Source organism: Scleropages formosus, chromosome 6 (genome assembly GCF_900964775.1).
Source record: "Scleropages formosus chromosome 6, fSclFor1.1, whole genome shotgun sequence".
Classification (NCBI taxonomy): Eukaryota; Metazoa; Chordata; class Actinopteri; order Osteoglossiformes; family Osteoglossidae; genus Scleropages; species Scleropages formosus.
Window position 1 is genome coordinate 3,932,645 of NC_041811.1, and position 23,839 is coordinate 3,956,483.

The following is a 23,839-nucleotide window of genomic DNA, read 5'->3' on the forward strand; positions in this document are numbered from 1 at the left end:
ATGAGGAGCGCTGAAAAAGCTGCAACCTGGAAGCTAGCACTGAATGACTTCTGCATAAAGCAGATTAGTGGACAAAGAGGACCTCAGCCCTCAGAGCAAAAGGGGAAGATGAGAAAGACGGGAGAACACCATAGACATGACCTTTGACTGCTTATCGTGTTAAATATTTATCTTGGACGGCGTGGCAGGGCACAGTTGAAGTGCTGGGGAAGCGAGGAGTGGAGCTCTGCTGGAGAGCAGCTGGATGAAGACATGTGCCTGTGGTGCAGTGGACTGGACCAGAGCGAACTGAACCACTAGGGTAAAGCTGCTTGGGTTTGAGGTTTGGTAAATGGGAGCCATGTGAACTTGGTTTGTGTTCCTCCTTGCAGGTTGTTAATAAAAGTACACGTCTAAGAGAGCGTGGCAACAGACCCTGTTGTACAGAATGTAAGCATGGAGAATACAGGGTTGTATGTAGAGAAGATGTTTTTCACTGGTTCCTGTGGCTGAGATATTACACTCAACCAAAACTGGACCAATAGCTGTAGCGTTTAGCCACTGTTTCGTTGCTCCACTATGTACAGCAATGACTTAGCAGGTCAAAAGTTGGACTTCAGAGTCCTATTTGTTAACATTCCTGCTGAGTTCTAGTAAAATTTGACTGATTTACAATGTTCAGGTATCATTGCTATATTTTCTTTTATCTGATTTCCATACAACTTAGTGATGTACACCATACCAGGCATCTGAATACATCAAGTTATTGATCACCAGTTTTATCAGATTTTGCCGATTTTATACATTTGCTTATTTTGTACGTTTGTGGTGTTAAATCATATCTGGCCAGTTGCAGGAAATCAATGGGTGAGATTATAATAATGAGCAAAGAGTAGAAAATGCCAAATTCAGGAGTTTCACACACACACGTCCATACAGACGAGCGGTATCATTTCAGGTAATCGATCATAAATTCCAAAAGAAATGATAATGACAAGGAATGAGGTTTGTTAAAAGGTGTAACAGAACATTAGGTGATCATTTATGTTTTTTAATTAAAATAATAATATAAAAAATAATAATTAAAAAAATTGTTGGAAGGTGATCAGGAATCGTCTATTAAGATTTATGCAGCTACTCGTGTGATGAACATTAGTGTATATAGTGGAAAGACACAAAGTAACTTTCCTTAAGAATCACACATCTGCAGCTATGTTTCTCCTAACGTAATGCATAAATTGTATTCTCTGAGATGTACGTCGCTTTAGAGAAAAGCATCTGCTAAATGAATAAGTGTAAACCTAATTGCTTAGTTTTGGACAGGAACAACAAAAACAGGAAGCTGTCTCGAACACAGCACAAGGCTTAAACAGAAGACTGTGCTGTGTCATGTCTACAAGACTACTTTTTCCACTTTTTGCTTTTCTTTTCTTTCCTTGCGTTGTGTTTGTTGAATGATGAAAGTGATGATTGTCTTAAAATTTCTGCCACTGCAATCATGGATTACTTTTGGAATCTAAGTCTCATTATGACTATGCCATCTGAGCTGTGACGTGGTGCTGCAGACCCAAGAAAAACTTTTTTTTAAGCAGATGGGTTTAACCAGAATATGCATATAAATGTTCTCAATTTCCTTCCTGATTATTTCAAGCAAAAAGCAATGCAACTGAATCTTCCTGGAGAAGATGCACTGAGGTGGACCAGGCAGAGGGCCACTCATTTACCTGTTTTAACTGTGGCTTATCATTGTCCAGAGTCAGTCAGATGACATTTATATTTGGACAGTAGATGGTGCATCCATTAGAATACTTCCTTTCAGTTGAAAGACCCAGGTTCAAAACCCCTTCCTGCTGTAGTACCTTTGATCAAGGTACTTACCACAAATTGTTAACACAGAAATGACCAAGATGTATAAACAAGTAAATCATTGAAAATAATTCTACAGAAGGAAAGTGTGGGAGTGACTAAGCTACCTTACACTGAGACACACACAAGTTCACAGTCTTCAGCATGCCATTTCTTGGCAGTATGCACAATCAACAATGTGCACATTATAATCTATATCCATACTTGAATGTACATTTTGATACCTCTATCGGCATCCAGCTATAAACAGATTTAATCCCATTGAAATGTGAACTTGTATCATACCAACTACACCTATTTATATTTAATCTCATTTCTTTTTCCACCTCTGTGCTCATATTACATAGATAAGCTCATACACATCCCTATAGATAACCGTACTGTTTATATGCTTATTGCATCATCTTCTTAATTTGTTTGACCTTTTTCATACCGTTTTTCTGTATGTTGAATGTGTCTGAAAATGCATCCAACATGTTAAATCCTTATTGCTGCAAACATACTTGGTGTTAAAAGTTATCTTATCTTATACACTATGACACACCCTCACACATAAACACACAAACATATCTACAGGCTCTGTGACATATGGAATATGGAAAGCTTAAACTACTTCCTACTCACTCTGAATTTGAAAGACTGCCAGATCATCTTATATATCATGTGATTCAGTCCTCTGTTGGATCTTCCTAACTTAGAGCAACCTGCAAGACCTGGTCTTCTTAGGATCAGGCAAGGACAGTACTACAGTGGAGAAAGAGTGTTTACTGGAAGAGCAGCTTATTTGTTACAAAAAAATTGTTGGACTGTTTTGAAACCATCAAACCATCAAAACCCTAAATCAAAGTTGACTTAATCGCACAGAAACAATTCAAGCAGCGCCCAGAAGACAACCTGCTAATCAGTCATTAAGCCCTATACTGTTGCTTTGCTCAGATGCATTACATTTATTCATTTATCCGATACTTTTCTACAAAGTAACTTACAATGTCAGGGTTACAACTATTTACCCTTTTATACAGCTGGGCAATTTTTTTTGACTGGAGCAATTTAAGGTAAGTCCCTTGCTAAAGGGTACTACAGCCAGAGGTAGGGATAAAACCTGCAACCTTTGAATCCAAGGGCAACAGCACTAATCACTATGCTACCAGCTGTGCCTAAGATGATTATGAAGTCGTAAGTTGCATTATTACACACCTGGGTTCCATAACTGGAGCAAACAATTATAAAACACCAGTGCCTTGGCCACACCAACCAATTCATCCTTCACAGTACGTGATCTACAGAAGCTCAACAGTTAACCTAAAGTGGGGCATCTGAAGAGCCAACAGACCACTCTTGAACTTCCTTTTGCAAAAGCTACTGACTTCCAGCTTTTCAAGCCATAGAAGTTTTGTTTCTGATGCTCCTCTACATTCTATCCTTTTTCATATGTAATATTTATTTTTATGTGAGATTCTGTACCTTATGTCTCCTTGTATTTCTGCACAGTCATGACTGAACATTTTGAAACGTTCTGAGGAAAATGCTGCTGTATTGAAATACCTCCCATATAACAAGGAAACCTTTTATGGTCCCATATTGTCTGGAATTGATTGAACAAGGTAATTACCATCTTGGACTCCATTAGTGGTGATTTGCTGTGTTAGTCTGCAGGCTCTTTATTGCAAATTGTATACTACCAGCATTGACAGTTAGCAGATCATGCCACTGGAGTAGATATATAATGCCTCACTTTCCATTGCCAAGTCATAAATTCATGTGAAGAACATACAGTAGATGTTCATACACATTCTTCATGGATCCTCAGCAAGCCCTAGTGTAAAGCATTGCATTATTATATATATTTGGTGGATTCTTATGGCAGAGTATCACTTTTACATGATAAGCCTTTAGCTCTTCTTGAATGAGAGAATAATATGTGTTCTGAAACTGTCAAGAGTATACCCTCCATCCAAGTTTTCTTCCCAGCACACTGCTTCAGAGTCCCTAACATAGAAGGATTGTTCTAAAATACTAAGATACAGCAGGCGGCATAGTGGTTGGGTCTGGCTTCTTGCAGGTTGAGGGTCCCTGGTTTGAATACCCCTCATGCTTTTGTATTCTTCATCAAGATACTTAGCCTGAATTGATACAGTAAAAATTACCATGCTGTATGAAAAGGTAAATCTTTGTAACTAGCTTATACAAACATGAAATTGCAAATTACATTAAACAAGTGTATTTGATAAATAACTGTTAATAATACCAACAGCAATAGAAGAGATGTAGCATCAGTAAGATCAGTACACAGATACAAGTGGCTGAAAATCCCTGCTTAAATTCTCCAAAGCAAACATATTACTGATTCTGACTCAACATACTACTGATTCCTGATGCTTGTGGGTAACCAGCTTTTGAAGCCAACAGCCCTGGTTCCTGTCAAAGTCTAGGGATAACTCTGTCGCCATTGAATCATTTTCTGCTTCTCTTGATCCAGTATGCTTACTGCCCATAACCACATATGCTGCAGCGCTATGTGTGGATTTGTGCTTAATCTTAGCCATACTGTTGTCCTTGTCTTACAGCTCTGAAAGAGTTATACTTGGCAGGTGTCCCTTGCTGAGAGGTTGGGCTAGCTGCATGCTGTTCTTATTAACTGCTTCCCACAGATGGTGCTGAGAAAGGAAATGACACTGGAAAATTATGGTGAATTATTTATTTCTTCTTGCGACAGACTGGCGTCCCGTCCTGGGTGTGTCCCCTCCCCCTCCGGCCTTACGCCCTGTGTTACCGAGTAGGCTCCGGTTCCCCGCAACCCCGTATGGGACAAGCGGTTCTGAAAATGTGTGTGTGTATTTATTTCTTTAAAAGACCCTCAGAGGTTTAACATAGAAGCTTGATACTGAGAGATATAATTCTGTGTCTTTTTCAATAACAACAGCTATTTTGCATCTAGTTCAAGCTTGTATACTTTTGCATAATTTCCTTGAATGCTGAACCATTCCCAGTGCTGACTGGGAAAACAGTTTAAAGGTGTTCAGAGTGCAACATACGACAAGGTCAGCTGCATTTGTATCAGTTAGACCACATTATATCAAAAAATTAATCATATGATTCGTCAGATGATTTCACAGGCTGTGAAATTCAGAGGGTTTATCCACCTCCCCCTACCATGGTTTCTCTTCCTTTCCCAAATCGGGCCCCTTCTGAAGCAATACAGAAACCACAAGAAGTGAAAGAAGGAGTGAGTACTCAGAGAAAGTACTGAGAGTAGGCAGAAACAGTGAATAAAGTTACCCAGAGTTTTTGCAACCTCATTTCAACAAACAGCTTCCTGTATACTTATGCCATCACATGGTATCAGAAGTGGGATTACGAAGACACTCTGAGACACTGCCCCACAAAAAAAGCAGAGATGGTGTGTAGTTGGGGGTGGGCAGAGCTGCAGAATGAAAGAGAAAGGTGGGAGGGCTCACAGTGAATTCTGTTCAGTCCAGCAGTCGGTGGGTGGAAGGGAAGATCTATATTTTCTCTGGACTCTAGTAAGCTTTCCATCAAATCCGACGACTGAATGGTGAGTTCGACTTCAGAGGAGACTCTCACCTCCAACATCTGCTCAGTTTGGTGAATGGGTGTGACGCGGTGACTGGTGACATACTTCTCTATTTTGGTCCTCGTGATCTCCTGTGGATTCAGGTTTTTGTGACTGGCTGAACTCTTAATTGTGTTGGATTGAGTTGCTAATTGAATTCATTGCACAATGATGATACTCTTAAACTGAAAGGATTGTCTGAAGATGCAGTATCTTCAGTAGTAAAACTGTAACAAAGATGAATGTTTCTCCCTCAAAATATAATTGTGATTTAAAAAAGTCAAATTCTAGGACTATTACAGTCATCCTTTATTAGTAACTGGGGTTGATTAATCTAGAAGAAATTCAAAAATAATGATATAAGTTTTGCTTGATTTTTAAATATGGACAAATAAACAAATTGCCAGAGTTAAATGCAAAAGAGTTAACTTTTGCTTTGCTCCAGTGAGAAGGTCCTCCTCCTTCAGTGGTCCTAAGGATGCAGTGCTGGTGGATGGACAGCAAGAGGCAATCTCACAGGCTTTGTACCTCCTGCTATTTTGTTGCTGTAGTTTAACTGGGTGGCACAGTGAGTGAGCAGCGCTTGGGTGGTGTGAGAGTGGGTTCAATCCCCACTCAGTCTGTGTGGAGTTTGCATGTTCTCCCTGTGTCTGCGTGGGTTTCCTTCCACAGTCCAAAGACATGCTGTTCAGGTTCACTCACAGTGTGTGAGTGACAGAGAGTGTATGTTCCACTGATGTATGGATGAGTGACCCATTGTAAGTAGTGTATCTAGCAGTGTAAGTCACCTTGGTGACTAAGGTGTGTAGGCTGATTACACTGCATAGAGTTCATTGGAAGTTGCTCTGGAGAAAGGATCTGCTAAACATGTATGCATTCAATTCCTATCTAATTCCATTACATTTTGGAGTCAGGCAATTAGGTGTGAGGACTGGGTGTGTTGGAAAAGAGCAAGATATACCAGAATGAAATTTGAATATTGATTCCAAAATATGTAAATGTTGAGTATAGTTATGTATTTAAACTGCACCCTTAATTCTTTTACAGCATAGCTTTCTGGGATTTGCAAGGAGGATATTAACATGTGGTGGCATCCATGTAGCATTGCACACCTCCCCAACCCCAAGCAGTGGAGGGAGGCCCTGTTACCATAGTTACACTTCCAGGGCAGTTTAAACAATACGGTCAGACAACCAGTTTAATGTTGGACGCTGAGGATTTCTGGTGTTTTCGAAGCAGGGAACAGGGCCGACTCGGGAAAAATGAGCAGACCATTGCTTTCTAACCATAGACCACAAAGAATGTACTGGACCCTCCTGTGTATGGTACACACAGTTTGGAACCATTATTAGTGGAGATTTTGATATGAGTATAAAGTTTAGTGGAGCCATGTTGATGTTCAAACTGCTGGGAAAGCTGGAGAGATAGACTTTCTGGCCTTTTAAGGTGTCGGATAGATTTTTGTTTTACCACTAGATTTTGAGCCTGCATTTTATGACTTTCATCCAGATGGCTAGGCTTATACTGAAAATTAGCTGGACTAATAGAAAATAAACATACACTGGAAAAAATATTTTCAGTTTCTGTCCAAAGGATGAGGGTGAGCTGTTTGTGTCCAAAGGATACAGTCGATGTAGTATTAAATCCAAAATAAATGTACTAATTACATTACATTGTACTAATTAAATGTACAGTGGAAAAAAAAATGTACCCCAATAAGACTCAGGATGTAGTCATCACTGGTCACTGATAGCTGACTGTGCTAATTGGGCAATGAAGCAGAGCTGTACTGCTGAACATTTTGTGTCTCCAGAGTTTAAAATGTTAGCAATGAAAATCTAAATATTACTATTTCCGGAAATGGTCAGATGCCCTCACATGACCAAATAGGTTATGACTTCCTGTAAGTTGCAAAATAGTTTTGCATTTAATGTAAATTAGGGTATACACCCACTGCTTCCTCACTCAGAACTGCTGAATCCTCCACATTCAGCAGAATTTTCAAAACACAAATTTTGTACCCAACTCTCATCTGTTTTGCTCTATAAACCTTCCCTACTTAAAAAAAAAAAAAAAACTACTGTCAGTTCTACATATGACAGTTGTGTCATGTTTCCTGGTTAAATTGGTAAATCACATGTCTACATCTATATCATTTCATCTATTTCTGAAATGCACTTTATTTCACTCCAAGGGATATGCTGCTTTGGAGGAAAGCATCTGCCAAATGAACAGCTGCAAACATTATAAATGTCAATTGGTCCTGAACACAGATAAACCCAAAGGCAGGAAACTCTTGACAAGTTTACTGATGGATGATAATAGTTTTCATTGCTGTTTCTGTGTGTTGCGTGTGCGCAATTGTGTGCCATATATCAGCATGGTTGTAGGACGATGGTGTGGCAGGTGTTTTCTGCACCCTAACACTCACACTGTAGTGAATGAGACCTGCATGTCCATCTGTCCAAGGGTGGGTTCTTCAGATGCACTTATTCATACCTTCCTGGAAGAGGTGTTTACCCATTGCTGAACAGTCTCCTCTTTTCTCAGTATAGAGGGAGCTGTCCTGCCTTGGAGGTATCAAACATAACGTATTCTGTTTGCTCACTGTCAGTGGAGGCCGCAGAGGATCACCAAAGACCACTGAAGCTGCACCTTATGTGTGTGTGCGGTGTTTGAAATGTAGAAAATCTGCTCTCGAGTCACTGACAACACTCTGTGAACAGTCCTTTTTCACTGGTCTGTTTCACATATTTCCCATTACTCTTCATGGGAACATGTTTTTCAAACCGAAGCTGCAAACATAACACTCAGATGTGAAGTTTGCAGATATACCTTTGGTCTTGTGGGGGTGGCAATTTAAGAAGGTTAGGGTGGGAACGGGTCACAAACTGAAATTTACATCAGCACTGTTGCAGGAAGATGCCCTCTAGCGCTCTTCATACCTACTGTTTCTATTTTGTGGGATTAGGCATTGAAGACACGAAGGGCAGAAGTGTGACCAGGCCAAAGAGACACTGACTGCACATCTTTGACATGCTGCCTCAGGTATGGCAATGGGGGGAAGGGACACTGACAGCTCAGAAGATCAGGGCTAGCTAGGGGATCATATCATAAACCCTCTTTTTCCTCTGAATTTCCCCCATAAGCAGCTAAGTCAAATTTCTAAACATACATCTAACATGACAAATTAATTTCCCTACAAACCCCTACATGTGTCAGTGTAGGCAGTCTTTCTTTCTGTCTGTCTGTTTTCCCCCCTGAGCAGGTGGTTGGTGGAGACTCTCATACCCTTAGTTTTGGGGCCAATGATGATTCATCAGGGGCACAAGGTAAGGGCCATCAAGACATGGAGACAAAGTGAATTATGCTGACTCAGGAATTGACTTCTCTGATCCAAATTTCTTATGTCATTTGCTTTCTTGCTTGAGTCTCTGCTTTATGAGTTTATGTAACAGCTGGTAGCGTAGTGGTTAGACCAACTGCCTTTGGCTCCAAAGATTGCAGGCTTGATCTCCACCACTGACTGCAGTACCCTTGAGCAATGTACTTACCCTAAATTGCTCCAGTAAAATTACCCAGCTGTATAAATGGGTGAATAATTGTTACCTTAAAACTGTAAGTCAGTCTGGAGAAAAGTATCAACTAAATGTAACACTTTTCTCCACAGCAACTTAATGTTAAGCAATTTGCCATGATTTACCCACTTATATACCTTGGTCATTTTTATTGTATCAGCTCAGGGTAGGAGCCTTGATAAAGGATACTATAGCAAGAGGTGAGATTCACACCTGGGTCTCTGGATTGCTAGACAGCAGCTCTAACCATTGACTACCATCATACCCAAACCTGTCCTTCTGTTGGTATAATGCACCTTGTGTATCGTTATATGTCGCTTTGGAGAAAAGCAATTGTTCAACGAATAAGTGTAAACATAGTTAATTTTTTCAGATGTTCTGTCCAGAATCACCCAGATACCCCTCCAGGATTTGAAGCAGCACTCTATAGTCCCAACCCCAGTTCCTTAGGCTCTAAAACATACTTTGTTGCCTTGACAGTCCTTAAAAATTTAGCCCATCCTTCCATCAATCCCACCCCCAAGGAAAAACTTAAGCTTGCACTACAGTGCTTGACAAAATATTTTTGTTTAAACCTTTTCATGCAGGTAATATTTCATAACTATAGTAACTGGGTTATTTCTAAAAGTAATCAGTTTTTTACCCCAGATTGTCTCCTGATTTTTCATTCCAGCAAAGCAATTTGGATTTGAATATGAATGCAAGTGTATTTAGTAAATCACAGGTAATTGGATACATGTGTTGATATAAATGCAGCTGCAGATCAGTTGAACAGAAGCTTAAATAATTAGAAGATAAAGTTTTTGTCATGGTCTCACCCACTGGTTACAGCAAATCAGGAAAGACGGGCTGCCACGCTGCCTCGCCGGGCCCCCTGGGAGGAACGCCTGGTCAAGTTCTCTGGCATTGGCCCCGTTGATGAGACAGGCTTGCCGCTGGCTTCCAGATCTGTGAGACGATTTCCACTTCATCTTGAGGAACTCATACTTGGGGGGGGGGAGGCTTACACCTTAGAAGCATTTAGTTTATTTCTTCTTACACAGATGAATTGTAGCCAGGACAAGTTTCTTTTTAGTCACACACTTTGATTTGATAATTAAGTGACTATCAGTTACTCAACCTAGTTACAGTATAAAGCAACAGTACTGTTTCTAATGAAAGCTTATTATAATGTCGCTAGTCATGCTCCTGTTTATAGCACAACCTTGTTATAAGGCTACTAGCAAGGTTACATTGGAAACAGGAGTTTAACTAGTAATCTGACAACATTGTTAGAAACAGAAACTAAAAACTTTTCCAGAAAAGCTGGGACACTTTCTAAAAATGCAACAAAAACTAAAAACTAATCTGTTCATTCACTTGAACCTTTATTTAACAGACAAAAGGACAAAGAAAAGCTTGTCAGTATTTTCACTGATGAACTCAATTCTATTTGTTAAATATAAACAAATTTAGAAATTGATGCCTGCAACACACTCAAAAAAAAAGTTGGGAGAGAGGCATGTTTACCACTTGGTCACATCACCTTTTCTTTTAATTACACTTTGTAATCATTTGGGAACTGAAGAAATCAGTTGTTGCAGTTTTTCAAGTTGAATTTTTGCCCATCCTTGTTGTATGCAAGACTTGAGCTGCTCAACAGTCCGTGGTAGCCGTTGTCTGATTCTCCTCTTCATGATGCACCATACATTTTCAATAGGAGAGAGATCTGGACTGTAGGTAGGCTGGTCAAGCACACGCACTCTATGCTTCTGAAGCCACACTGTTGTAACTCGTGCAGAATGAGGCCTGGCATTGTCCTGCTGAAACAGACATGGAGTTCCTGGGAAAAGACGTCGTCCTGACGGCAGCATATGTCTTACCAAAATTCCAACATAAGCCTCCGCATCAATGGTATCTTCACATATATGCAGATCACCCATGCCGTGGGCACTGATGCACCCCCATACCATCACAGAGGCAGGTTTTTGCACTTTTCGTTGGTAACAGTCTGGATGGTCGTTTTCATCTTTGGCACATACAATCCCAAGTCCGTTTTTCCCAGAAACAAGCTGAAACAGACTCATCTGACCACAGAACACATTTCTGCGGCGTTTGTGCGCAAAATTAATAAATGACTTCCTCTTTGCATAATACAATTTCAAGTTGCATTTCTTGATGCAGCAGCAGACTGTGTTGAGTGACAATGATTTTTCAAAGTACTCCCGAGCCCAAGTGGCTATGTCCATCATGGTAGCATGACGGTTTCTCAAACAATACTGCCTGAGTGCTCGATGGTCACATGCATTCAGCAGCGATTTCCGCCCTTGGCCTTTAAACTGCGAAATTTTCCCTGACTCCCTGAATCTTTTCATGATATTATGAACTGTAGATAGTGAAAGACCTACATTTTTTGCAACCTTGCTCTGAGAAACACCGCCTTTGCACTGACTCACAATTCTATCATGAAATTTGGCACAAAACAATAAACCACGACTCATCCTGCTTGCAAAGACTAAACCTTTGGTGGATGCTCCTTTTATACTCAGTCTTGATAATCTCACCTGTTACCAGTTAAACTGCTAATTGTTGAACCTTCCAGAACAGCGTTACTTTTAACCTTTTCAGTCTTGTTTTGCCTCTGTCCCAACTTTTTTTTGAGTGTCTTGCAGGCATCACATTCTGTTGTTTTTTATATTTACAAAATACAATTATCTGTGTCAGTGAAAACACTGAAAATGTTTTTTCTGTACTTTTGTCAGTTAAATAAAAGTTCAAGTGATTGAACAAATTACAGTTTTTAGTTTTTGTTGCATTTTTAGAAAGTGTCCCAACTTTTCTGGAAATGGGGTTTGTAAGTTAATGATAAGTTTGTGCTAGAGACAGGGGGTAAGTAGTAACTGCTCTTGTTACACTCATGCACTTGGTCCTTGCAGAGTGTGAACAAGCCCAGGGACTGGTACCGAACCATGTTTCGACAGATTCACCAGACATCTGAAGGTAAACACTTGGAAAGGCCTGGATCATCTGTGTCTTTCTCAGAGGCTAGAGGTCAGAGGGGGACACACACAGGTGTCTCTCCTTTACTTCCATACATATTAAATGTCCTAATTTAACTTTTTTTGTTTTAATTTGAAAGTCAGTAATTTAAAATGAATGTGTAAACGTAGCATTGGCCCAGTCATTCCCCAAGTTCATTCATGGTCCTGGTTTCTGTACCCTCTGTCAATCCCATTTTTTTCTTTGTCCTGCATTCTAGAACTGTACCATGAAGATTCAAAGACAGGAATTGTAGATGGTCAGTAAAACATTTGACAATAATATAATGTTGGCACACACTATATCATTAAGGTATTATCAGAATCAGTGCAGAGGGTGCTGGGGCAGAGAGTCACCCAGTGTGCATTAAAGGTCATATAGTCAGCTGACATGTATTTCGTATCACCAGTCTACAAACATCAGATATTATTTAATATCAGGTGTTGAATACAACTGTTTGTAACTGGAGAGCTTCCTTGACAATGACCAGCTGTCCCATTCTGTCCCCCTTGTACACACTGCATTTCAGACTCCACCTACCCTGGTAGAACTGGAGACGATAGGTGTCCTTCCACGAAGGACCACTTTACTTCTGTCCACTGTGGAGTCCCAGCCAATCAGTGAGTCTTACATGGGTGCCATATCACTACCTGGGGTCAACAAGGCACTAAGAAATCTTTTATTTGTGAATATGAATGAATGTATTACGAGTATCATGGCTGTTGGTTACACTACTGTAATGTTTTATACAAATTCATTTTTGCTGGTGTTGTGTATTGCATTTGGTGTTTTTAAATACTGCATTGTACTTAATAAAGTTGGAGAAATGTCTTTCTATTCATTCCAGGAATGATGTGACGCATGGGGAAGTACTGGAGCCCAAGAGTACATTGGACTTCATGCTGAGACAGGCTGCGGCCCCAGTGGATCAGAGTCAGGTTGGTGGGAGACAGCCTCCTTGGTGTACAAAATACACATTTGTTAAATTGTCTTGTTGATTGTGGTATTCTTTCACGATGTACAAATGCATGCTCTGTGTATTGGAGGTGAGGGGTGACATCACATTTAAGGAATGTATTAGTAGAACATTGGAAATTCAGTCCCAGGAACATCCTTTGTATCCTTTGATGAGACCTTCTTTGTGAATTTAAATGTCAATTTATATAAAATGGTAGACTTTGGGGGGGTGCAGTGGCGCAGTGGGTTGGACCACAGTCCTGCTCTCCGGTGGGTCTGGGGTTCGAGTCCCGCTTGGGGTGCCTTGCGATGGACTGGCGTCCCGTCCTGGGTGTGTCCCCTCCCCCTCCGGCCTTACGCCCTGTGTTACCGGGTAGGCTCCGGTTCCCCGTGACCCTGTATGGGACAAGCGGTTCTGAAAATGTGTGTGTGTGTGTGGTAGACTTTGGTCCCATTTTCCCCATCTATCTGAGCTTGGGGATTTAAGCTACATGAAAAAATTTCTGTGTGTTTCAGTGTAATTTTATTTACAATCCCTCCAACCAGGCTCAGCTTTCACCTGACCTGCTTCTGCCCAAACCCCGGCCATCTTCTGCAGAGGTGAGAGATGGTCATTAACCAAGGATTATAAATCCTCATCTTCATTATACAGCTCAATCCCAGTTGGATTCAACCTGTTGGTTCAGAAGAAAGGGGGGAAGTGGTGGCGCAGTGGGTTTGGTCTGTCCCTGTTCTCTGGCTTTGAGTTTGAGTCCTGCTTGGGGTGTCTTGCAACGGACTGGCGTACCGCCCTGGGTGTGTCCCCTCCCCTCCAGCCTTGTGCCCTCTGTTGCCGGGTTAGGCTCTGTCTTGCTGCAACCCCACTCGAGACAAGCGGCTTCAGACAATGTGTGTGTGTGGGTTCAGACAAACCAGGGTGTAACCCAGAGTTTCATTGCTTCTTTCTGACTTGAGTCCATTCCGGTTGAGCTGTAGGATATTTGTTACTGTTCTCCTTTCCAGGTGAGCCTGGTTTCTGAGCTGAGTCAGTTTGAGGCTGAACTGGACTCCGATATCCAAGTTCTGGAGCAGAGGCTGTCTGAGAAACAGAAGCAGCGACAGCAGCCAGCCCAGGGTGAGGTACTGAGCCCATACCGTGCCATCTAGCTTGGCCCTCACCCATCCAACAGTACAACAGATACATTGCAACTGTAGGGGACACCTTTTATTCTTTCTGAGCTCTTCACTGCAGCACTTCTCTATATTATTCCATTTCCCCATTAATTTGCTAAGCCAGGATGAGTCCACCTAGGCAACACCTGTATGGGATAAACTAGAAAGGAGAGTGAGAGTAAAGCAGGACATGTGCTTCCTACACCTCTGTGAATGGCTCCAGAAGAGCTGTGAAGACATGGCATTGTTAACCAAATGTATCATGGAAAAGATCAGTTTCAAGAAAATGTACTTGCATGTTAACTTTCTGGAATGTGTATTCACATTTCAACTTTTCGGAATGTTCACTCATGCTTTTGACTAGGACTGTAGTATGAAGTAGAAATACAGGGAACTGGGAACGTAAACATGGTGTGTGCAAACAGCCTGATAATTTGAACCTACTCACTTAATAGATTTTGCAATTTTCAAGGTCAATCATACAGTGTACACGATGACACTGAGGGGGCTTTCCATCCCAGATGTGAGTGTCTTTCCTCTTTTCCTAGGAGGATCGGAGAACCAGTGTTGATGAGACACAGGGTACTAGTGGGGTCTCAAGAGGAGGCAGGTAAGTGACAGCCTGCATGTACTGTATGTATGTATGTGTGTGAAAGACTCATCCTGCATCATCATGCATGTTCTTTGCAGCACACACACCAGTGTTCTAGCATCACCAGAAAGATTGTTTCAGTTCACTCTACCATACACACTTTTATTTGTACCAGATATGAAAAACAATATTGTGACTTTCTTTTCATAGCCCTTTGCCTGGAGCCATAGCACCAATCACAAAAGAGCTGGGCAGGACATCTGTCAGCCATTCAGCTATTAGTTCTGTGATTGGACAGAAGACACCAGTCTCCCCAGCACATGCAGAAGGTAATCTATTCATTATTATCAGTACCCGAGCAGTCAATATTATAATTAACTTTCAGCTCACATCTTTCTCACAGGTGACTTGGTGTTCATACACTAGACTACCAGCAATGATTTAGCAAATAATTGTAAGTACTAACTAAACATGTAAGGTTGTTTTTGAGAAAAGCACCAGCTTCAGAATAACACTAATTAGCCACATGACAGTACAAAGAACACCAAAATGTTACAATACTGCAAGCACTAAATTTAAAAAATACTATTTACTGTCCCTTCCTGGATCGGGGCCTTGGTGTGGCGAAGGGCTTGATTGATCTAGGGATCTCCAGAGCTATGTCATCAGGAGCAGTATGCTCCTAAGGCAAACAGGTCTGGAGTGAAGATCCAGACTAACACAATCTGAAAAACCCAGGAACAAAATGGGAACAAAAGAATGTTTACCCTGCCCAGAATAGGGTCACTGGGACCTACCCCTGGAGCCTGGCCTGGGGGTAGCGTTCCTAGGTGAGCACCTGGTGGCCAGGCAGCCAACGTAACCTGGCCGGGCTCAGTATGAAAAGGAATTATGGGGGGGCCATGTGGGTCCACCACCCACAAGGTCCTACATGGAAGTTGGGTGCATTGTGTACCAGGCAGCGGGAGGGGGCGGGGTGGCACATGGCGTCGCGGCCTCTCGCGACAGAAACTGCCTCTTGGTACGTGGAATGTTACCTCACTGGGGGGGAGGAGCCGGAACTGGTGCGGGAGGTTGAGAAATACCAACTAGATATAGTTGGGCTCACTTCCACTCACAGTGTTGGCTCTGGAACCAAACTCCTCGATAAGGGGTGGTCCCTCTCCTACTCAGGAGTTGCATGGGGTAAGAGGCGCTGGGTGGGTGTGGGGATACTCACAAGCCCCCGGCTGGCTGCCATACAGTTGGAGTTTGTCCCGGTGGACGAGAGGGTCGCCTCAATGCGACTTAGGATCGCAGAGAGGAAAACTTTGACTGTTGTGTGTGCTTATGCAGTTCACAGTATTTGACCTTCTTGGAGAGGGTAGGTGGGGTTCTGGACAGGGCCCCGCCTACAGACTCCATAGTCCTGCTGTGGGCTTGAACACTCATGTTGGCAATGACTGGGAAATCTGGCGAGGGGGTGATTGGGAAGAACGGTTTGCCTGATCTGAACCCAAAGGGTGAAATGTTATTGGACTTCTGTGCTGGTCATGGTTTGTCCATAATAAACACCATGTTTGAACACAAGGATGCTCATAAATGTATTTGGTACCAGAGCTATTTGAGCCAAAGGTCAATGATCGACTTTGTAGTCATTTCATCTGACTTGAGGCCATATGATCTAGACACTTGGGTGAAGAGAGGTGCTGATCTGTCAACCAATCACCATCTGGTGGTGAATTGGATCAGATGGCGGGGAAAACTGATGGACAGACCCGGTAGGCCCAGATGTTTAACGTGGGTGTGCTGGGAACGACTGTTGGAGGACCTCGTCTGGAATGATTTTAACTCGCACCTCCGGGAGAGCTTCTCCCATGTCCCGGAGGAGGTAGGGGACATGGAGTCTGAATGGACCCTGTTCGAAACCTCCATTGTGGAAGCAGCCAGGCACAGCTGCAACCAAAAGCTTCTTAGTGCCAGCCAGGGTGGCAACCCAAGAACCCGCTGGTGGACACAGGTGGTGAGGGAAGCCATCAAGCTCAAGAAGGAGGCCTTTAGGACTTGGTTGGCTCTGGGGACTCCTGACTCAGCAGACAGGTACCGGCAGGTGAAAAAGGCAGCAGCGGCTGCTGTTTCAGAAGCAAAATCCAGGGCATGGGAGGAGTTTGGATAGGCCATGGAAAATGACTATCGGTTGGCTTCAAAGAGGTTCTGGATAATCATCCGGCAGCTCAGAAGGGATCGACGGAGCTTCGCTCAGGCTGTGCTCAGCAGGAGTGGAGAAACTCTGACCTCTGATGAGGACATTGTCGGGAGGTGGAAGGAGCACTTTGAAGAACTCTTAAACCCAAGTGACATGCCTCCCTTACAGGAGTCAGGGCCAGAGGGTTCCAGGCTGTCAAAATCCATTTCCCTGGTGGAAGTCACTGAGGTAGTGGGTAAGCTCCACAGTGGCAAAGCACCGGGGTGGATGAGAGCCGCCCAGAACTGTTTAAGGCCCTGGATGTTGCAGGGCTGTCATGGCTGGCACTCCTCTGCAATGTTGCATGGACCTTGGGGACAGTGCCTTTGGATTGGCAAACTGGGGTGGTGGTGACTATCTTTAAGAAAGGGGACCGGGGAGTGTGTGCCAACTATCAGAGTATCACACTTCTCAGCCTCCCTAGGAAAGTCTATGCCAGGGTGCTGGAGAGGAGGCTCCAGCCGATAGTTGAACTTTAGATTGAAGAGGAACAATGCGGATTCCGCCCTGGCCGTGGAACAGTGGACCAGCTTTTTACCCTCTCACAGATAATTGAAGGGGCATGGGAGTTTGATAATCCAGTTTACATGTGTTTTGTGGACTTGGAGAAGGCCTATGACCGTGTTCCCCGGGAAATTCTGTGGAAGGTGCTTCGGGAGTATGGGGTACCAGGGCCACTACTGTGGGCCATTCGGTCTCTGTACATACGGAGCAAAAGCTGTGTCCGAATACTCAGCATTAAGTCAAACCTGTTCAATGTTGGTGTTGGGCTCCACCAAGGTTGTGCCTTGTCTCCACTGTTGTTTGTGGTCTTCATGGACAGGATATCAAGGCACAGACGAGGCCAGGAGGGCATTCTTTGTGGGAGTCGGAAGGTGACGTCTCTGCTTTTTGCAGATGACGTTGTCCTTTTGGCACCGTCACGTGATTGTCTCCAATACGCACTGGAACAGTTTGCAGCTGAGTGTGAAGCAGTTGGGATGAGGATCAGCACCTCAGAGTCTGAGTCCATTGTTCTCTCACGGAAAAGGATGGCATGCCCCCTCCAGGTAAGGGGAGAAAATTTGCCCCAGGTAGAGGAATTTAAGTATCTTGGGGTCTTGTTCACGAGTGAGGGGAGAAGGGAGCGTGAGATTGGCCGCAGACTGGGAGCAGCGGCAGCAGTAATGAGGTCACTGTACCAGACTGTAGTGGTGAAGGGGAAGCTGAGCCATAAGGTAAAGTTCTCCATTTACCGGTTGATCTACGTCCCTACCCTTACCTATGGTCATGAACTTTGGGTAATGACCAAAAGAATAGGATCGCGGATACAAGCGGCTGAAATGAGTTTTCTCTGCAGGGTGTTGGGACTCACTCTTTGTGATAGGGTGAGGAGTTTGGACATCGGGAGGAACTCAGAGTAGAGTTACTACTCCTCCACATTGAGAGGAGCCAGTTGAGGTGGTTCGGGCATCTGATAAGGATGCCGCCTGGGCACCTCCCTTTGGAGGTATACCAGGCATGGGACGGGGCCCCGAGGTTGGCCCAGGACCCGCTGGAGGGATTATATCTCACAGTTGGCCTGGGAATGGCTGGGGATCCCCCAGGCTGAGCTGAAGAAGTTGCGGGGGACAGGGGTGGTTGGGCCTCTCTGCTCTCCCTACTGCCACCGAGACCTTATTAGGACAAGTGGGATAGAAGATGGATGGATGGATGGACTGCTTAATGTTATTTATATGATGCCTTTATCAAAGACATTTTTGGGTGTGTATGCTGAGCTATTTACATTTACATATTTAGCAGACATTTTTCCAAAGCGACTTCCAAGGAACTCTATGTAGTGTTATCAGCCCACACACCTTATTCACCAAGGTGACTTACACTGCTAGATACACTACTTACAATGGGTCACTCATCCGTACATCAGTGGAACACACACACTCTATCATTCACACACTATACTTTCAATGATTTCATTTAAATGTGTGGGTAATTTTTACTTTACTAGTTCAGGATATGTACCTTAATCAAAGGCACTACAGCAGAAGTGGGAATTTGAACCCAGGTCTTTCACCTGCAAGGCCACAACTCGCTCCACAACCTGCTGCCTGATTTTTAACAGTGATATGGTCACTCAGCAGTCTCATCCTGACTGGACAGTACGCTGATTGATTAGCAAAATTTTCCAGAAGAGTGGATTTTGCCTTATGGGGCTGCAGAAAATTCTTCCCCCCCTCCCCACAATTTGCTGCCTTTGAGGGTTCTATTTGATGTTCTATTTGCCTTTGAAAGCTGATTAACTCCACCCCCACTCTTCCAGGTGTGCTATCCCCAGGATCAACCATGTTCTCAGTCCTGTCCCCCATGGGTAGCCCAAGAACTGAGGAGAGCCATAGCAAGCCTGGTGAGAAGGTGAGTACCTGCCGATCCCTGCTGCATATTCTGCTCATCCTCTTAATTCCTCCCTCTCTTTCCATTATTTATGCATTTTCAAAAAAATATTCTTTCAAGGAAATATGTGAGTGTGACTTGGTCTCATCTAATCTGGTCAGTCATTTTCCTGCAAACCTCTGGGATTAAACTAATACTCTTTGCCTCTTTTGCTTGCACAGATGAAAGCTGCAAGGGCCAAATTCCATTTCCGGGCACAGCTGCCCAGGTGAGTAGTGCCGTCCACCTATTTACATATGTATATTGGAGTGGTTTAGGCTTGGACACGTTCCCAAGGTCATGACCGCTTTCTAGGGGTTATTAACTGCCCTCAGGGAGTACAAGCACATAATCATGTTTGGATATCTGGAATTCTTGTACAAAAGGAAATGACACATGTGACATGCATTTCTGAGCACATTCCTAACCATTGATTGCAGCTGAGAGAAGGAGTACACAGATGCCACTCAGCTTTCATCCCTTATTTAGTAAGAGTCACATTGTTGTTGCTTATTCATGTACTACTGGGGGGAACTCTTGTTCCAAATGATTTGCATGCCCTCTGTTGTCGCTTGGTCAAAGAGCTGTATTTGTGTGTAAAAACACAGCCCCACTTTGTGGTTGCTTAGTGTTCATTGTGGTGCAACCCCTGACCTGCCTCCCTCAGCGAACTGACCCTACAAAAGGGGGATGTGGTCTACATTCACCGGCAGGTGGACGCCAACTGGTTCCACGGCGAGCACCATGGGAAGGCCGGGCTCTTCCCAGCCAGCTATGTGGAGGTGACCTGTCCTGTCCTCTCCACATGAGGATGATGAATGATCTCCATAAATCATAACATCCAGCACTGTTTTGGTGAACATCATGGCTGTTGGTCAAGCAGATGATTACTAGAAGAAGATGTAATGTTGGGGCTCAGTGATTATTTAGAGGGACATAAATATATTACTTTCCCCAGTTATGACACACCCAGCACCTCTACAGCTGGCATTATATGTTGCTGCTGGTCACTCCGGTAACCCTGCATCTCACCTTATCTTTCCCCCTCTTCAGATCCTCCCACCATCAGAGAAGCCCATGCCCATCAGGGTGCCAATTGTCCAGGTGCTGGAGTATGGGGAGGCAGTGGCACTCTACAACTTCACAGCAGACATGCCTGTAGAGCTGTCCCTCCAGAAGGTCAGGGGTCATGCAGCCCCTCTAATGTCCTCCTGAGGGTCAACCATCTTTTTTTTTGGTCCATTCTAGCAGACAGAACATGTTAGTGTATCTCCTAAACTGTACGTGCTTACCTAATACAGGACATTTTTTTTTTTTAATCATGCTACATTTTGGGGGTGGGGCTTGGACAACTTCCTGTATCACAGAAATATGTCATGCATATATCATATGTTGATTTCTATGTATGATACATTTTTCTGTATCATTCGAGACAGTTAAATATATATTATGAAATGCCAAATACAATATCAATAATTCTCTTCCCATGTGTCCCAGGGTGAGCGGATATGTGTGATCCGATGTATCGATGAACACTGGCTGGAAGGTCGACTTCCTAATTCCAGCCGGACTGGAATCTTCCCCATCAGCTACGTCCAAGTGATAAAGATGCCCCGCACCAAGTCTGTGGAAGACAACCCTATCTCACATTCCTCCATTTCCATCAGCCCCTTGAGCCTAGGGGTCTCTGACCACAGCCCCCAGTCATTCGCAGCCCAACCAGATCCAGAGCCGTGTCTCCCACCCTTGCCAAAACAACCCCCCTTCCCAGGGAGCAACCCCAAATCTCTGTCTCCCCCAGGCCACAGGGGAACGGTGGCATGCCTGCTTCAACTGCCACAGTCTTACTCCCCGTCCTTGGTATATTCACACACAGAGCCCACCCTCACTACAGAACTCTCCAGTCACCTGCCTGATTCCACCCCCAGCCCCACCTCACACACCATACAAACAGGAGTTGTGACCAATCAATGGGGTGGAGCTCAGCTTGCAACATGCCCGTCTGTTAACAGAGAGGATGGTTCAGATGTGGCCATGTGTGCAACAGCAGCTAGACGGACATCAAACACAATAGCTCAGGTCTGCTGTTCTTCTCCAGTAGGCTTCCTGTACATCATGCATGAAACATGTAATTACTGGCAGCTAATGAAAATAATTAGTAATGAATTCAGTTTGAGAAAGGATCTGCTAAATGAATAAATGTAAATGTGATTAAGCTAATTTGTAACTTGCTATTACTATATATAAATTACCATTCATGGTGACAGGAGGATGTCTAGTGTATTCATTCAATATTGTAATCCAATGAGTCTAAATTTTTCAAACACAGGTTGACCACTGTGTAAGTGGCAGATAGTTGTGCTACTGAAACAGAGCTGACAGTTTGTTTTCTTGTCTTTGTCAATTAAGACACTAGTTTTGTTTTTCCCTAATCAGGTGCACTGGTTCCTCCTGTTATGTCAGAGTTAAAGTTCAAGAAATTAACATTTGCAGTTAATTTTTAACTACAGTTTAATGTCTGTTTTAAAAATTTCTGTCATTTGCACCTAAGACTTTGGCAGATCATAACCAATGAATATGTACAGGGGCATCACTATTGAGCTTTTATTGATTGTGACTTAGTGGAAAGACTGACTGGAGATTTAGGAACAAATAAAGTTACGAACAAACTTTCAGTCCCGGTTGCATTGGTAAGTTGAGGAGTTAGTGTATTTGGAAATGTAAGCTTACTTTTTGGTCCCCTCCCTTTGGTCTTTTTTCAGAGTGATTTTTACTCCACAGCTTTCCAACTAGTAGCTCCTGAAATGGGTCCACCCACAAAACAGGAGCCAACCAGTCGCAGTTTCTCAACAGTCCTACCACAGTTGTGAGTGGCTGGGTGGTTCCATTAACTTTTTTGTTGGTGTTTTTGGTTTCTTCAGGCTGCAGTGTGAAATGGGCACTAAGGGAAAAGCTTATGAAACTAGCATATTCTGAACGGGTCGTTACTTGGTCACTTAGTCTGTTTAACTTTGGAGTTTGAAATGTGACATTTTCCTAAGTGACATTTACTCAGAGAATATAGGTATAAGAGACCAGGTTCTCCAGATCCTAACCTTTGACACCGCCTGTGACGTGATGTGCTGTATAATCTTCCTTCAGGTACAGAGCAGTGTACAACTACATCCCTCAGAACAGGGATGAACTTGAACTTCGTGAGGGGGACCTTGTGAGGGTTATGGAGAAGTGCGACGATGGCTGGTTTGTTGGTAAAGTGTCATATGTACACCTTTAACCCTGGTGTTAATGGATAGAGTCAGTTTTGCTGTTGCCTTCTGCTGCTCACTTTAAGAGCGCACTGGGCAGTCATCAGGATGTCACTTGAACTTTGAAAGAGTGTAAAAAGAGCATGAGTTTTTCAGCTTGTGACAATGCATTGATAATAAATTATCCTCCCCTTTGACAGGTACATCTGACAGGACAGGATTGTTTGGGACATTTCCAGGAAATTATGTCACCCAAGCCTAAGCCTCTTCTTGTTCTTCAAAGTGGACAATTGCCTTGAAGATTCTCGTGCAGATATCTGGACCAGAAGCTTTTATAAACACAGCATTGGGATTCATACATGGGCAGATCACGCTGATGCACCTCAACACCATGAGGACTCCTTAACATCCAGTCACATGACATCCAGACTATCAAGCTGCTTCAAGTATCAACGAGCTCAAAGTTCAGTATCTGTTGAACCAAAATTCCATGTCTTCCATCACCTACCAGGACCTGGCAGCAAAGTGACTGTGGAGATAAGAGTGTAGGGTTCACTTTTACTGTGTGCAGCATGGTAAGAGTTTACCCAAAAGCATCTGATAAATGTGTTTTCACTATCCTTGGTATTCATTTCTCACCTTTTGGGTTAAACTTTCACTCAAGTTGCGTAGAGACTCTTGGATCTGTCTGGTTTGTCATGCCTTTATCATCTATCATTCTTCAGCTTGCTTTGCAAACCAGCCCACTACCATTCTGATCTGCTTTTTCATATTTAATAATCATGTGCTACTGGTCTCTGATTTATTCCATTTATAACACATAATACAGTGAGAGAAATGTGTCATGAACTAATTTGAATCAAGAGACTTCCTAACATCTTCACACTCTAAAATGGTTTATTATCCGGTACTCAGTCAGTACATTCCAATCATCTTCTTTATGCTGAACATGCAAGATCTGAAAAGTTTTTCATCTTCTCTGTTCACGTGTATATGTCTATGTGTAATATTTGCTTGTAAACATACTGTATCAGACTGTTGATTGAACTAAATAAATCTTGGTCAACAATCAGAACATCCTTTGTTTTTGTTTATAAAAAAGCTCCATATCTGAACATATGCGGTTATGGCTTTTGAAATATGGCAATTCATAAATGTTCTCAAATTCCATTCTAAAAGTGGCTGTGTGATCATATCTCAATGAGGCTGGGACCTGTTTCCTGTTAGCTTTCATACAGTAGCTTA

At 43.1% G+C, this 23,839-nt stretch overlaps 1 protein-coding gene across 3 annotated transcripts; it reads left to right on the forward strand.

Annotated features, from left to right (window-relative positions):
• Positions 1 to 104: 104 nt before the first annotated feature.
• On the forward strand, positions 105 to 23,085 carry LOC108923613 (vinexin-like). 3 transcript variants are annotated; one of them, XM_018734479.2, is made up of 20 exons: positions 105 to 301; positions 8,391 to 8,467; positions 8,688 to 8,751; positions 9,829 to 9,947; positions 11,913 to 11,976; positions 12,236 to 12,274; positions 12,545 to 12,635; positions 12,863 to 12,953; positions 13,519 to 13,572; positions 13,975 to 14,091; positions 14,673 to 14,734; positions 14,927 to 15,045; positions 19,240 to 19,331; positions 19,532 to 19,578; positions 20,017 to 20,131; positions 20,403 to 20,528; positions 20,847 to 21,428; positions 22,112 to 22,215; positions 22,491 to 22,597; positions 22,795 to 23,085. In XM_018734479.2, the coding sequence occupies exons 2-20, from the start codon at positions 8,456 to 8,458 to the stop codon at positions 22,854 to 22,856; spliced, it is 2,067 nt and encodes a 688-aa protein (XP_018589995.1). In that variant the 5' UTR covers positions 105 to 301; positions 8,391 to 8,455; the 3' UTR covers positions 22,857 to 23,085. The 3 variants fall into 3 exon arrangements, with proteins under 3 accessions (XP_018589995.1, XP_018589994.1, XP_018589996.1); XM_018734478.2 differs by lacking the exon at positions 105 to 301 and adding an exon at positions 5,238 to 5,401; XM_018734480.2 differs by lacking the exons at positions 105 to 301; positions 12,236 to 12,274 and adding an exon at positions 5,238 to 5,401.
• Positions 23,086 to 23,839: the final 754 nt, after the last annotated feature.

What these genes read in the sequence shown, in the direction of transcription:
- LOC108923613 (XM_018734479.2), top strand. An exon ending in GATTCACCAGACATCTGAAG is followed by an intron (nt 11,977 to 12,235) that starts GTAAACACTTGG and finishes CCTGCATTCTAG; the next exon opens with AACTGTACCATGAAGATTCA. An exon ending in TCAACAGTCCTACCACAGTT is followed by an intron (nt 22,216 to 22,490) that starts GTGAGTGGCTGG and finishes ATCTTCCTTCAG; the next exon opens with GTACAGAGCAGTGTACAACT.